This window comes from Magallana gigas, chromosome 2 (assembly GCF_963853765.1).
Source record: "Magallana gigas chromosome 2, xbMagGiga1.1, whole genome shotgun sequence".
Lineage (NCBI taxonomy): Eukaryota > Metazoa > Mollusca > Bivalvia > Ostreida > Ostreidae > Magallana > Magallana gigas.
This window is the reverse complement of record NC_088854.1, coordinates 1868369-1881291: the sequence shown is the minus strand read 5'-3', so window position 1 is coordinate 1881291 and position 12923 is coordinate 1868369. Positions and strand designations below refer to the sequence as shown.

Sequence of the window (12923 nt, the reverse complement as noted above, 5' to 3'; positions counted from 1 at the left end):
ATTCACAATAATTGCACAATTCTAATTAATACATATCAACTACACTTACACAAAGTACAAGGAGGCTGAGTGGTCAACACATTAACCATCAGGTCTACCTTAAGGACGTTGTTTACTCAGGCTTTGAGTTCTCAAATCCGGATTGTTAAAAAGTTCAATTTCATGAGTAAAATTTGTTTTAAATACAAAAAGTATTTATGAAATGAATTATTATCAATATAACAATCGATATTTTTACTAAATTATGGAATTAGCCTCTGACAAAGTGTGACTTTTAGTAAAACAGAGGAAATTCTGACTAAATTTTTCAGATTTTGTTTTTAACTGAAATATTTTTGGTAGTACTATGATATTTAAAGTTAAGATTTTATTTGTTAGTCAACATAATTTTGCATATTTTCTGTTGGTTTTATCTTGCGTTTTCGTTTAGATAATCGTATGGCACACACTACAAAAATATTGAAAAATGCTTAAAAATGATAAAAGACAACATATCTCAAAATTTTGATCATTGACCTCATATAAATTTTATACCAGCAGAGAAAGGTCAATATACTTAGTTTAATACTGTAAATGTTTGAGCATTATCATCATTCAGTTTTTTGTTATATTGAATCAAAAATGGGTAGTAATTTGAAAACTGATAGAGGAAATTCGGACTAGAATATCTATAAAAATTGTGAATGAAAACTGAATGCTTTGTATCTATTTAATGTCACTACCATTCATAAACTGTATTTCATTTGTTAAAGAGTTAAGCAATTTGTATTTTTTTCACAATTAAAAAATCTGAATTATAGTGTAAAATTTTTATGGATTTTTCTTGAATTTCCCAAAAATATTCAATGGTCATTAACTCAAAAAGTAGGTCATTGACCTACTTTTTTGAAAGTGAAGAATAACACTACCATGTAAGGTCTATAACACACAATAGTTGGTTTTTCATTATCATCAGTGGAATTTTTTTTTCATTCTGAGTAAACGTCATCCTTAACTCTTATTATAATATTACTTTTTAAGGTTATAAACTATCATCAAGTCAAGAAATATTCTATATAATTTAGCTTTTTAAATATTTGAACATTTTACTATAACCTTATACAGAGCTCTTCTTCTGAAGGAGATTAAAACAGTCTAAATATGGCCACGATCATCAAACCCTCTGAAGTTAATCTGTAGTTTAAATTGCTATATATCAGTATTTCACTTTATCAAAAAATAGCTACTAAAATAATAAAACCCCAAGAAACTACTGTCCTTTGCAGTTGTAGAAAAAGGGATAAAGAACAAATGTCAAAAATTTGCAGTTATATATTTTCCATTGCTAAGAATTGACTGAAATATACCTGGCCCCGCCATCACAAAAATTTTCATAATGCTCAACTCAGTCCTTGAATGAAAAGTACATAAATTTGAGGTCAAATCTAAGACTTGAGGCTGAGAATTGACTTGAGGAAAGGTGGTGACGAAAGGGCCAGTATATGCATATGGAAAAATTTGCTGTGTGCAAGAGTGACACTGATGTAACAAAGCACTTGTATTGAAAAAAAAAACATGACCCATCAAATACAATCGTCAGAGACCAACAACAATCTAGCTAGTTTTAGTTCACATCACATAACCTGATTTGTATAACAAGAAATTGTTGAACACGATATGGTTGTTCTAAAAATGATTAAATAAACAGATGGAAAAAGAAGATGGGAGACTCCATTTAAAGGTATCACACCGGTAATTGTTTTCACTATATAGCACTATAGAGGGGAAAAAATTCTTAAAAATCAGTTTGTATTCCTCATGACAAAACATTCGGAGGAAATGTTATTTGTTACCTATCTCATCAGCTAACACCATAAAAAGGGCAAGCGATACTGCATTTTCTCAAAATATCTAGCTCCAAACAGGTCTACCCTCAAAACCACGTGTTTTCCATTTGTATGTAAACAGACTGCACACTCCCCAGGAAGCTGCTGCATGTGCCCTGAAAGAAGTAGTCCCTGTGAAAAAAGGTCATCACCTAACAAAATACATGAAATATCCTACTCAGTGGTACAAAAATTTTTAAAACTGAGTAAAGGAAAATGTAAAAATGCAGTCAAGGAAAAAAATAATTCTGAAGTATATATGGAACTACAATTGAATAAGTTCATTTTGATTGGCCAATTACCGGTGTGATACCTTAAATGGAGAGAGGGGAGGTAAGCCATCAACAGTACACCAAAACACCATAACAACAAGCCTCCATCACAGACTCCTGATATCTCTCCTAAATCAGCTCCCTTTACACTGAGCAGATTAATTAATCTGGTTTCGTTACCATTCATCAAACACCAATTTTTTTAAGATTTCATTATACTGATCATAAATCAAAAGTTCATCAAAACATCAATTGACATTTTTTTGTGAATTTCAATGAATGCATAAAAATAAGTCAATAAATCATAAAATCAATTGATTCAACACCCAACAACAAAAACAACAGACATCATGCAAGTGTAAAGCTGCCAGTAACCACAGACACACATAAACAAGCTTCCACCCTGTCTTTTATGTGGGTGGAGTCAGAAGAGTTGCATAGTAATGATCATTAAAACTCTACTAAACTTATCATTTTAATATCTTAAATTTTTTCACATTAAATGACCTATCTTTTTTTAAGTTAAAATTATTCACAACTGAAAGAAAATTAAAATTTCTATTTTCAAGAAATGCAACATTCAAAGGTATAAGGCACCTCCACATTGTGACCAACTTTCTTTTTAAAGAAGAAATACGCAGCACCTACTGATCAACACATCACTGGTACAAGACCCCCTGGGGCTTTTATAGAATTTTCAAACTGTACAGTTACTTATCCACATGAAAAAACTGTGATAATTTCACTGTAAAAGTTCTGTTTCAAACACATGTACACCTACTTTTTAAACCCTTTTTAAAAAATCAGTATTTTTAATAAAAGATTTAAGTTGTCAAACAACATTGATTGAACTTGATGGCACAAAGAAAAAAAAAACTTCTTAGATATCAACAGAATAGTAATAATGAATTTTAATAAAAACATAAACATTGAAGTTCAAACTCCCTTTGGTATATCCATGGAGTTGAAGATGTAGAAGTTTGAAATATTGAAGTTAAACAAGTACTCCATATGTAGCTGCGGTTCTGTAACATGACTAGAAGATTTAGGTTGACATTCTGTAGATCATATAAACTGATGACCATGAATATTAATAAAACCACAGTCCAAAACTAGCACATGTTTCAGTGCGTTGTAAATTGCAAGTTTTTTGTAAGTGAGGAAGTGTACTTCTTTATCATGTCAACCTGAATGTCCCAGTAGAGCTAGAGACCTGCAGCTACTTCACATGATAAGATTGATGATTCTAAATAAGAAATTAATGCCTCCATAAATCACTCAAAATTAATGCATATAGCTCAATTCTCTGATTTTTTTAATGCTTCAGCAAGGATTCTTATCCGCTGGATCTTGCTATCAGTTGCGTTCAGTGCTGCAGTCACGCTTTCTGATTTGCGGGGAGAAGTCTGGGTGATCCCGCCCCTACAGGACGAGGCAGGGGAAATGTTTCTTTGGGAACAGTGAACACCGGCGGTGGAGGATGAGCAGCCAGAGGTGGGTGAGGCAGGTATATCCTGCAGGATACGGTTGATAATGGACGACTCCTGATCACTTTTGTTTGGGGATCTGGATGATGATGACATACTTAAAGGACTTCTAGACACTCTGTGTGGATCCTGGCCTACAGAGGACGGAGATCTGATGGAAGTCTTGGCCAGTATTGATGCCAGTCTGGACAGGTCTGTTATACCTGGCTGTCCTCCTCTCACCTCCTGTCTATTTCCGTGTTGCTGGCTGATTTCATGAGTATTTGCTGGTGTTGCTGGTACATTGGCAGATCTATGATTCTGATGTGAGATTGGTGATTCAAACCTGGATGGTAAGCTGATGTTGAGATTCCTATCACTTTCTTCAGATGTTTCTGGCAGTCTCGCTTTGGATGAAATCTGACCTCGATACAGACAGCGTTTTTGCTGTAGATGGCCACTTCTGACAGAGAGTTGCTGCGACACTGTGGTGCTGCCCTGAGTCAACGTGTCTGACCCACAAGCACTCTGGTCATCATCACTCAGTGGCCGCTCAGTCTGGCCCAGATAGGGCTGTAAATACCACTGACCATTAGTTTGAGATTCCACTGTTCCACTTACTACTGAGGATGCACCTCTCACTGCTGCAAAGTTTTGGAGTATGTTAGAGTTCCCATGCACAGATGGAACTGATTGAGTATCAGAGTTCCTATGCACGGCTGGTACTGTGAGGGTATCTCCCTGGAGTTCTAGCTCTGCCTGTCTCCGTGCCTTCTCCACCCCTGCCATCTCCAGGAACTTCTTCAGAATAGTGTCCCTGTTCTCCTGGCTGACCACCAGGGGTCTGTGGCGCGTCCCTCCCCAGTCATCGTACTCTGACTCCTCCTGCTGGGACCCGGCCATTGGCTGGTTCTCCATCACATACTGCGCCATCTCTAGCTCCAGGTCATCCACCTCCTTCTGCCTCCTTGTCGTGGTCTTGTCATTCTTTTTGGCAAATATCATCACTCCAGCCGGTTTGAACTCGTAGGTCTCTGAGTCTTCTTCTCTTTCTTCTAATTGTCTCGGGTCTGTCTGCTTTAATACAGATCTTATTAACATGCCAGTTGGAACTTCCTCTTCTTCTGACTGGTTTATAATTTTTTGCACTTCCAAATCTTTCTCCACATCTGTCAAGCCCCTCAATGAAGACAGTGAGGCATTCATTCCTCCTCTTTGTGTCCTGGTTGTTTCAAAACTGCTCTGTGCAGGTTGTTTTGTGGGGCTGATATGTGGACTTGTGGTGGACCTTGAACTAGAACTCGCAGGATTCTGGCCAAAAGACACAGAATTGTAGCTTACTGACATAGAGTCAGGACTTTGGCTAACTGATGCAGGATTTTGGTTAACACAGCCAGGACCTTGGCTAACGGAGGCAGATTTCATGCTAACAGAGGCAGGATTTTGGCTAATCGAGGCAGGGTTCTGGTTAACTGACACTGGATTCTGGCTAACCGAGGCAAGCTTCTGGCCATCTGATGTACTGTCAAACTTCTGTTCAACCACCCTACATGGTGTTCCATCTTCTTTAACAAATTTGAATTGATTGGCCACTTGTTTGAACATGTGTTGACCTTGAATAGAAAAGAGAAAATAACATCTAATCAAAAGGAGATTAATTTTTTTATTGAGTATTTGTGTGACATTATAAAAATTTTCTACAAATGAAACCAAATTAAAGACAAAGTGCATTTTCTATCTTGAGGAGAACTAATGAGGGGACATGATCACACATGCAAACTCTATGCAGAAGTCTACCATTTTAAGGAATTACAAAAGTTGAGTTTTTACTTCCCCCATCTGCTCACTATTTTTGCACCTGAACTCATTTTAAGTGAATATTGCATTTATTTAAGACTCTGCATATATATATTTAAAGATTCTTTTGCCCCCCCCAAAGCAAAGCAATTTAATAGATAATGCATGCAATCTCCTGTGACTGATCAACATTACCCATTCTTTGTGTTGATTTTGTTTGTTACAATGTATTAGTTTAGTAGATATTGTTATTTAGTTACCAGAGGCTGTATCTACAAGTTTATGCCCTTTTTGAACACAATACTGCATTTTTGGGGGTCTAAATCCACCTCTTTTTTTAACAACAATGGACATGATACATACCCTTGGAAGGTCTTTGATGCCAAATAGAATCATGACTAATGATGACCTTGGGGTCCTGCACAGGAAGGACGTTGTCCGTGAACCCCTTCACATTAGAGGTCTCGGCACTGAGTCGATTACTACCCCAGCGATAGCTGTCTAAGCGAGGCATCAGTTTCCGCAGTCCCTCAAATGCCATAGGTATTAGGTTGGACTGAAAATATGACAGTTAATTACATTAATATTTATAAAGATGATTCATACTTGTACACATCTTTTTAAGATAAATCTCAATTTAATAAATCGACCTTGACATTAGGTTATTACCTGGTGTGCTTTAGCATCCTTTGTGGAGGAATCCCTGACCTGGGACAGATAGACGTCCACCCCTGCGACGTATTCGGCCATCATTTTCTCGATGAGAACCTGACGTAAAGGACGGAGGTGTACAACGTTCTTATAGAGGGCGTCTAATAGCTGACGACTGATAGGACGGGTGGCCCAGATCTCCTCGTCATGCTGGAAGACAGAAACAGAGCTCTACATTTAACAATAATCCACTTTGTTTCTATATCATCAAATAATGCAAAACTCTATCATTTTAAAAATGTTATCATACTGCTGACTTTTTTATAGATTGTAAAAACAATTAAAAAAATAACAAATTTTTAAATTCATAAACAAAAATAAAAATACTGCATATTTAATTAGGTTTTTGGTAATTTACACAGCATGTAGGAATTCAGTTATTCTCCCTTACTGATTGACCACAAGAGGGTTTACCTTCTTAAGCCTCTCCCTGGTTTTGAGGTTGAGGACTTGTTCGGGCTCCAGATTCAGATGGTTGAGAGCACAGTCTGCAAGGCCTTTCACATAACGTGGCCAGTCGCCTCCCTTACCTCCCTTGAACAGGCGATCCACAAATACGTCAGCTACCTGAATAAAACCAAATTATACATATCTAATTTACAACAGAAGTTCCAGGTATCTAGCAAAATAAAAAGATGGGGTGTTTGACAATTGACAGACAACACCTGGCTCTTACCTGTGTATCAAACACGTTAATGAGTTTGATGTTGTGGCGGTGGAACAGGTAATCAGAAGTCAGACGACAATCGTGGGTTACCTGTCCAAAACAGGATAAGTGATATAGCTTCATGGGATAGAAACATGTCATATACAACACAGTGTAAGTGATAAGTATAAAATAATGTGACACAAGTAGAGAAACCTTCAAACACAGCACAGTAAAAGTTTATAACGGTTTAAAGGTTAAGTCAATCATCTAATTAATACAATAATGCCTCATAACATCATGCTCCAGTAATAGTTCTCTTGTAGATTGAAATTCTTATCATAGTTACGATTAAGAGAAGTGTTCAATCCTTGTGTTGCCCTTTACATATGTAGTAGTTGGGGCTATATGGACCATGAATATTGGCCTCAGAAGCTCAGGGGTAGAGCTCCTGACTAGAGTTGCAGGAGTCTCGGGTTCAATTCCCAGTCCAGCCATATATATATTTTCACTGTATTTATATGCTTATTACTCCTTTCCTACTACACATACACGATATAGCCTAATAATAAATGTTGGGTCATTCATCACTGTAAATACTGTTCTTCCTAACAAGTAATGTACACAGCAATTCCACAGTAATTCATCTATGATCATGCCAGGCCACTAGAATTTTACTCACTTTTAAGACATCTGGATTTTCTAAAATGGCTTTGATTCCTTCTTCAAAACACTCTGGAGGTAACTCCAAGATGTCAAACAAAAACACATCTCTGTCTGTGGCAAACTGAAACCAATAATATATCAGCATTATCGTCCCTAACTAAGACCCGAAAGGTGGCAACGCCTTTGAAAACTGAAAAAATGCAATACAACAAACATTATCAGTGTACACATACAACAATATATAAACTATTGCCTTTTTTTCTAAATCACATACTTGTACATATATAAAATTTCCTAATGTATGCAAACAAAGAGTGAATATACATGTACTTTACTTTAAAGAAACCAAAAATTAACAGGTGTGGAAAGGCATTTCTCTGTGAGACATAAGCACTGAGTATCCATGGTAGCGTGTTTCACAGTTACAAACTCTCACCTGCACCCAGCAAACTTCTCCGGATCTTCCGACACACACCCCCTGCATGGCTAGTCCAACTACCGAGCAGTGAAGTACCGCGTCGATCTGTAACATCACATGATAGTGGAATTATCATTATAAACCTACACATACAAACAAGATGTTCACTGGTAAAAATCAAAATGATGCTATGGACAAATACAATGTACATACAGAGTCATGAAACTTCCTGTCCACTTTATTGATGAGGACATAGGGGGCCTCAGTTCCTCCCTCCAGGGCCTCAGGGTCACTGCTGGAATCATAGTCAGAGCTCCGGTTATCTGTAAGGAAGCATCCGCTGTACAGTCACTACAATACCAGCTCACTAAGTCTTACAAACACATAATAAATAGCATTCACTGCACGATAACCTCAATAATTCTCTCCTACACTGTAAACACTATTCACGAAGAGACCCAAAGCTCTTTACTGTCACATGATTATAATGCAGCTCTCTTAAGGATCAAAACAAAGCAAAAATCATTTACAGATGTTTTGCTAAAAACAAGTTTTAATGCCCCTGAATTTAAAAGTTACAACATTTTTGACAACTTACATCATTCAACGAGTGAAAAATCTATTAAACACCCTGGCTCACCCTTTTGTTTAATTAGATCGTCAAGTGAAAATTCCTTTTAATAAATATAAACTTATACTTATGATGCACAATACAAAAAGTTGACCTATTGATAATGTACAATTTACTTTCCTCTAAGTGTATGACTTACATGTAAGGCAGCATATAGTTTATTTCATTTACTCAAAACCGATGAATGGCAAGTTGGAATACACTTTGGTGATAAAAAAAGATTTTTTTCAACTTCTAGAGGGATGGGGGTAATAAATTTCACTTTTTTTGCCACCCTCTCCAATTCAAAAATGTTACACATACATATTTAGTCAAGACTCGCTCAGAACATTTGCGCAATCCTGACTGTCCCACAAAAAATATTAGACTCAAGATATTTATTAAACCACATAAGTTTTGCAAAGTCGTATTTGGATGCTTAATAATCCAATTCAATTTGACAATCATTCACAGCATCAAGTTGAACGTACCTTGTTTGACTGGATGTTCTGTGCTGGTGTTGGCAATGTTGGACAGCAGGACAGTCTCCGGCTTAAAGTCCCGCATTCTCTGGAGATGGGCCGGAATATTTTTTGTTTTGAATAACTTTTTGCCAGTCTCTCTGGAAGGAAGTACACACAATTAGGACTGGAAAGATTCAGAGTTTGATCATTACAAATTCAGTTTGAATTCAAAATACTTTGGTTTAATTCAATATCATTAAGATCAGGATACCAGTACTTTTAATTTCTATTTTATAAAAGAACTATAATAGTCATTGTTTGATTCATATGTTACTCTGTCATAATCACCATTAAATACATGCAATTCCACTGTGTATAAAATAAAAACATTATAAAGCAGAGAAAGCAGTTAAATGTGTGTTTACTTTTTGTCCACTAGGCCCTCTGTCACATTCTTACTGGAGGGTTTCAATTCATTCTCAAATGCATAGACTGAAAACGAAAAAAACATGAATAATATACAACAATCTTCTCAAAGAAGTCCAGTATATGGACATTAAAACAACTTATATATCCAACCTTTATGAGATAACACTTTCTTATTTAAATATAGAGATACACCGTACTTAGAATACACACTTAAAAGGAACTTTGATTGCGGTGAGTTTTACCATAGATCTGTCATAAAATTTCAATATTTTGAATTTATTGTTGTTTTTTAATCCATTATTTAAACTGAAATTTCAATGCACAAAAACAGAATTAAAACTTCCCATTGAGTAAGCACAAACAACTTCTACATGATTCCTATCAACTCACTGTCATGTAGCTCATCATTAAAAAAATGTTTTATCCCAGGAAGTCTTCTGCCATCCTCGTCTGTGACTATAAACATGAAAAATAGATAAAACATATTCAGAAAAATGCACATGAAACATGTTAAAATTGCCCAAGTCCCAGGAATATTATGAATAAGTTTACAGGGCATAAAATAATACCTAGCGAAGCGAGAGGCAGGCCAAGGAAGACTTAAAGGTAACACACATACAGCTTACTCCACTTAATATATTGAACTCGCTTATTTTGAAATTCCGCTTATTTTGAAATAGAAAAAAATTCCCAGTTTCTACCTCTCATATTCTTTGCATTGATTTCACGGATGTAATGAAATCGGTTATTTTGAAATATCGCTTATATTGAAGCCACTGATCGGTCCCCTGAGGTGATAATTAGTTGCTTTTATAACGGTTATATTGAAGTTCTCCCTGGCGGCTGTCGTCACGGTTGGTGACAGTAATTATGCCAGACTGACCGGTTGATATACAAAGGTGTGAATTGATAAGTTCTCTTCATGTGTGTTTTTATACTTTTATTAAAAAGTAAAATTTATTCACTGTTTATTTTTTTGTTTTTACGAATACGGATGCATTGAGGCTAGACGTAATATGGAAACCCCACGGAAAAGAAATACCTTATCTCCGGACGCAAAATACAAACTAGTTATGGCTATTGATGAAAGAACAAAGCCTAAATTCGTAATAGCTAAGGATTTTGAGATTATCGCGTGTACACTTACGATGATATACAAGCAGCGTTCAGCAATATTTGAAGCGTTTGAGTGTGGTGATTTTTCTCTAACGTTTTTTTAAAACGTAAAAGAATGCGATCCGAGATTATGATGAGGTTTAAGATAGTAACAAAACGAAACTTACAAAACTTTCGGATATAATTTTAATCAAACTTTCAAGGACTAATGTTCCATGTAATCCGTTTATTGTAATAGATAAATGATGATCTAATAATTTGTTCGGGTTTGGTTTTCTATGCTTACATCGGGATTGAACTTTCAAAAATGGCGGATTCACGTCAGTCAATTTCGCTTATATTGAAATACGGATATATTGAAATAATTTGCATGGTCCCCTGAATTTCTATATATCCGGAGTAGGCTGTATATATATATATAAGAAAATCAGTGAAAAATGATAGTTTAATCGGGGCATTATCATTAACAGTTAAACAATTTTCTTCAAACTTGTGGATGCTGTCATATATATACATGCATTGGCAGCTGTTTTGTTCAACAAAGTTAACTCCATCATTAAATGACTGGTGTATGTTGATGTTTATTTGCCCATAAACTTGAATTAAAATCTGTCCATGCAATGTTTCAATTGAAAGTAAGAACTATGTGTGGGATAAAGTGTATTTTTATCCCAAAATTAAAAGTTATGTATACTCTAAGAGCTTTAGAAATTTGCTCAAAGATAGGTTAATATATACCAGATATATATATTCATTATAACTCATTGAATATTTTTTTTATAGATTACAACAAATAAACATGCTATTCTATCTTACCACAAAATAGTTTCCCTGCTATCTGCCCTTAGGCTAATGAATAGTTATTAAAACTATTCACTGGCGGCATTCCATTTCCCTCATTCGGAACACCTCTGATATACTGTAAACATACTACATTTGGCTGTGTATTCTATTTAGCCCTTTTGGTGGAATGCAGCTTCCGCTAAATCAAGTTCATCGCTTAATGCCATGCGCATATGTATAAGAATAGTCACATTCAGGAAAACGCTAATTCAAATCCACCCCAACTTGTTCAAAAATTAATTTCTGCCAAATATCGTACACGCCAAATATAATACGTTTACAGTTATTCGATTGCTAGGTTAATCATAAGTTTGATAACTCTAATTTGTTTATCACAAAGATATTCTGCATCGCCAACAAATAATGTTTTCTTCGGTATAATAAAATATCTTTTTACTGACTATTCGGATGATGTTTGGTCAAACAGTTATACATAGCTTGAAAACTTCAGAGCTCTGACTGCAATTGCGCAGAAAAAGCAAAATAATTTTAAGACTACAAGCGTAAATTGTTCATAAATTGTTTTTTGATCAGTTTATTAAAGTTGTACAAATGCTAAATTACGGGGGAAAAAATGCTTGAGTAGCTTAATAAACCTATATAAGGTAGGAAGAGAAAAGTTTGAGGTAATTCAAGTTATGTAGCTATAAAATTGAGTGACTGTACAATGTCCAAAAATGGCATTTATCCAAATAGGTCGCAATCGACCGTTATTTAATTCTTCATTCATCGCTTAAGTCAATCTTTATCCACAACAAAGCCAATTAAGGTGTCAAATCTGTAATTTTGATTGGGAAAAAATCCAACATGCGTTTGCATATTGGTCAGCAGCTGTTACATGTTACAATGTATCAGACTTATTTGGTCAATACATGCTAGACATCTGGATTCCTTACCTTTGTGAAGAGTTAGTTTGCCAGTCCCAGTATCCATAGAATGAACAAAGCCATCGTATCGAGATTCATCTTTTAGGACAACTCTAACCTGCTTCCCAATATGCTCCATGTGAAGGTTTTATGGATATACTTGCACATGCAGAGACGCTCAGACGACAGTCACCCGCGCTAAAAATACAACCGGATGTGAAGCTAGCAGGGTAAATCAATACGTGCCTCAAAATTATCCGGAATATTGAAACGACAACGCTCTTTTTATTGCGATTGGCACACCGTTTTAGCAGAATCTCACGAGATCAGAATTCTTAGTGTTGAGCTGACAAAATGGTTTGTAGTGTAATTGAAGTTTTCAGCCAAAGGAATTGTATTGAAACATTCCCAAGCTGACTGCAGTACGTAAATGACAGTCAGTGAATGAGTGAATGCAGCGACGTTTACTATATATACAAAGTTAATATTATATAAATAGTGCCTGTTTGGGAGGGTAACAGTTGAAATTGACACCCCTCGAAAACCTCGGGGTGTCAATTTCAACTGTTATCCTCCCAAACAGATTTCAGTATTTAACATGAAAGTATAACAAACTAGATTGTTATACTTTCATGTTAAATACTGAAATCTGATTGGTTAAGACGCAGTTAATAATATTTACTATTACCCTCAGCGTTAGCAACGCACTTGGCAACGGGTAACATTAAAAAATATTACATGCGCGAAAATTATG

General features: G+C 35.7%; 1 protein-coding gene across 2 annotated transcripts; it reads right to left on the bottom strand.

The window, feature by feature from the left end:
- Positions 1-989: 989 nt before the first annotated feature.
- LOC105346848 (Exonuclease 3'-5' domain-containing protein 1) lies at positions 990-12395 on the bottom strand. Of its 2 annotated transcripts, XM_011455584.4 has the most exons (12): positions 12200-12395; positions 9735-9800; positions 9341-9407; positions 8943-9073; positions 8055-8164; positions 7860-7946; positions 7440-7544; positions 6788-6868; positions 6526-6678; positions 6070-6261; positions 5764-5956; positions 990-5216 (listed from the first exon to the last, which is right to left on the bottom strand). In XM_011455584.4, the coding sequence occupies exons 1-12, from the start codon at positions 12306-12308 to the stop codon at positions 3436-3438; spliced, it is 3075 nt and encodes a 1024-aa protein (XP_011453886.3). In that variant the 5' UTR covers positions 12309-12395; the 3' UTR covers positions 990-3435. The 2 variants fall into 2 exon arrangements, with proteins under 2 accessions (XP_011453886.3, XP_065930538.1); XM_066074466.1 differs by lacking the exons at positions 8055-8164; positions 8943-9073; positions 9341-9407; positions 9735-9800; positions 12200-12395 and having other exon boundaries at positions 7440-7613.
- Positions 12396-12923: the final 528 nt, after the last annotated feature.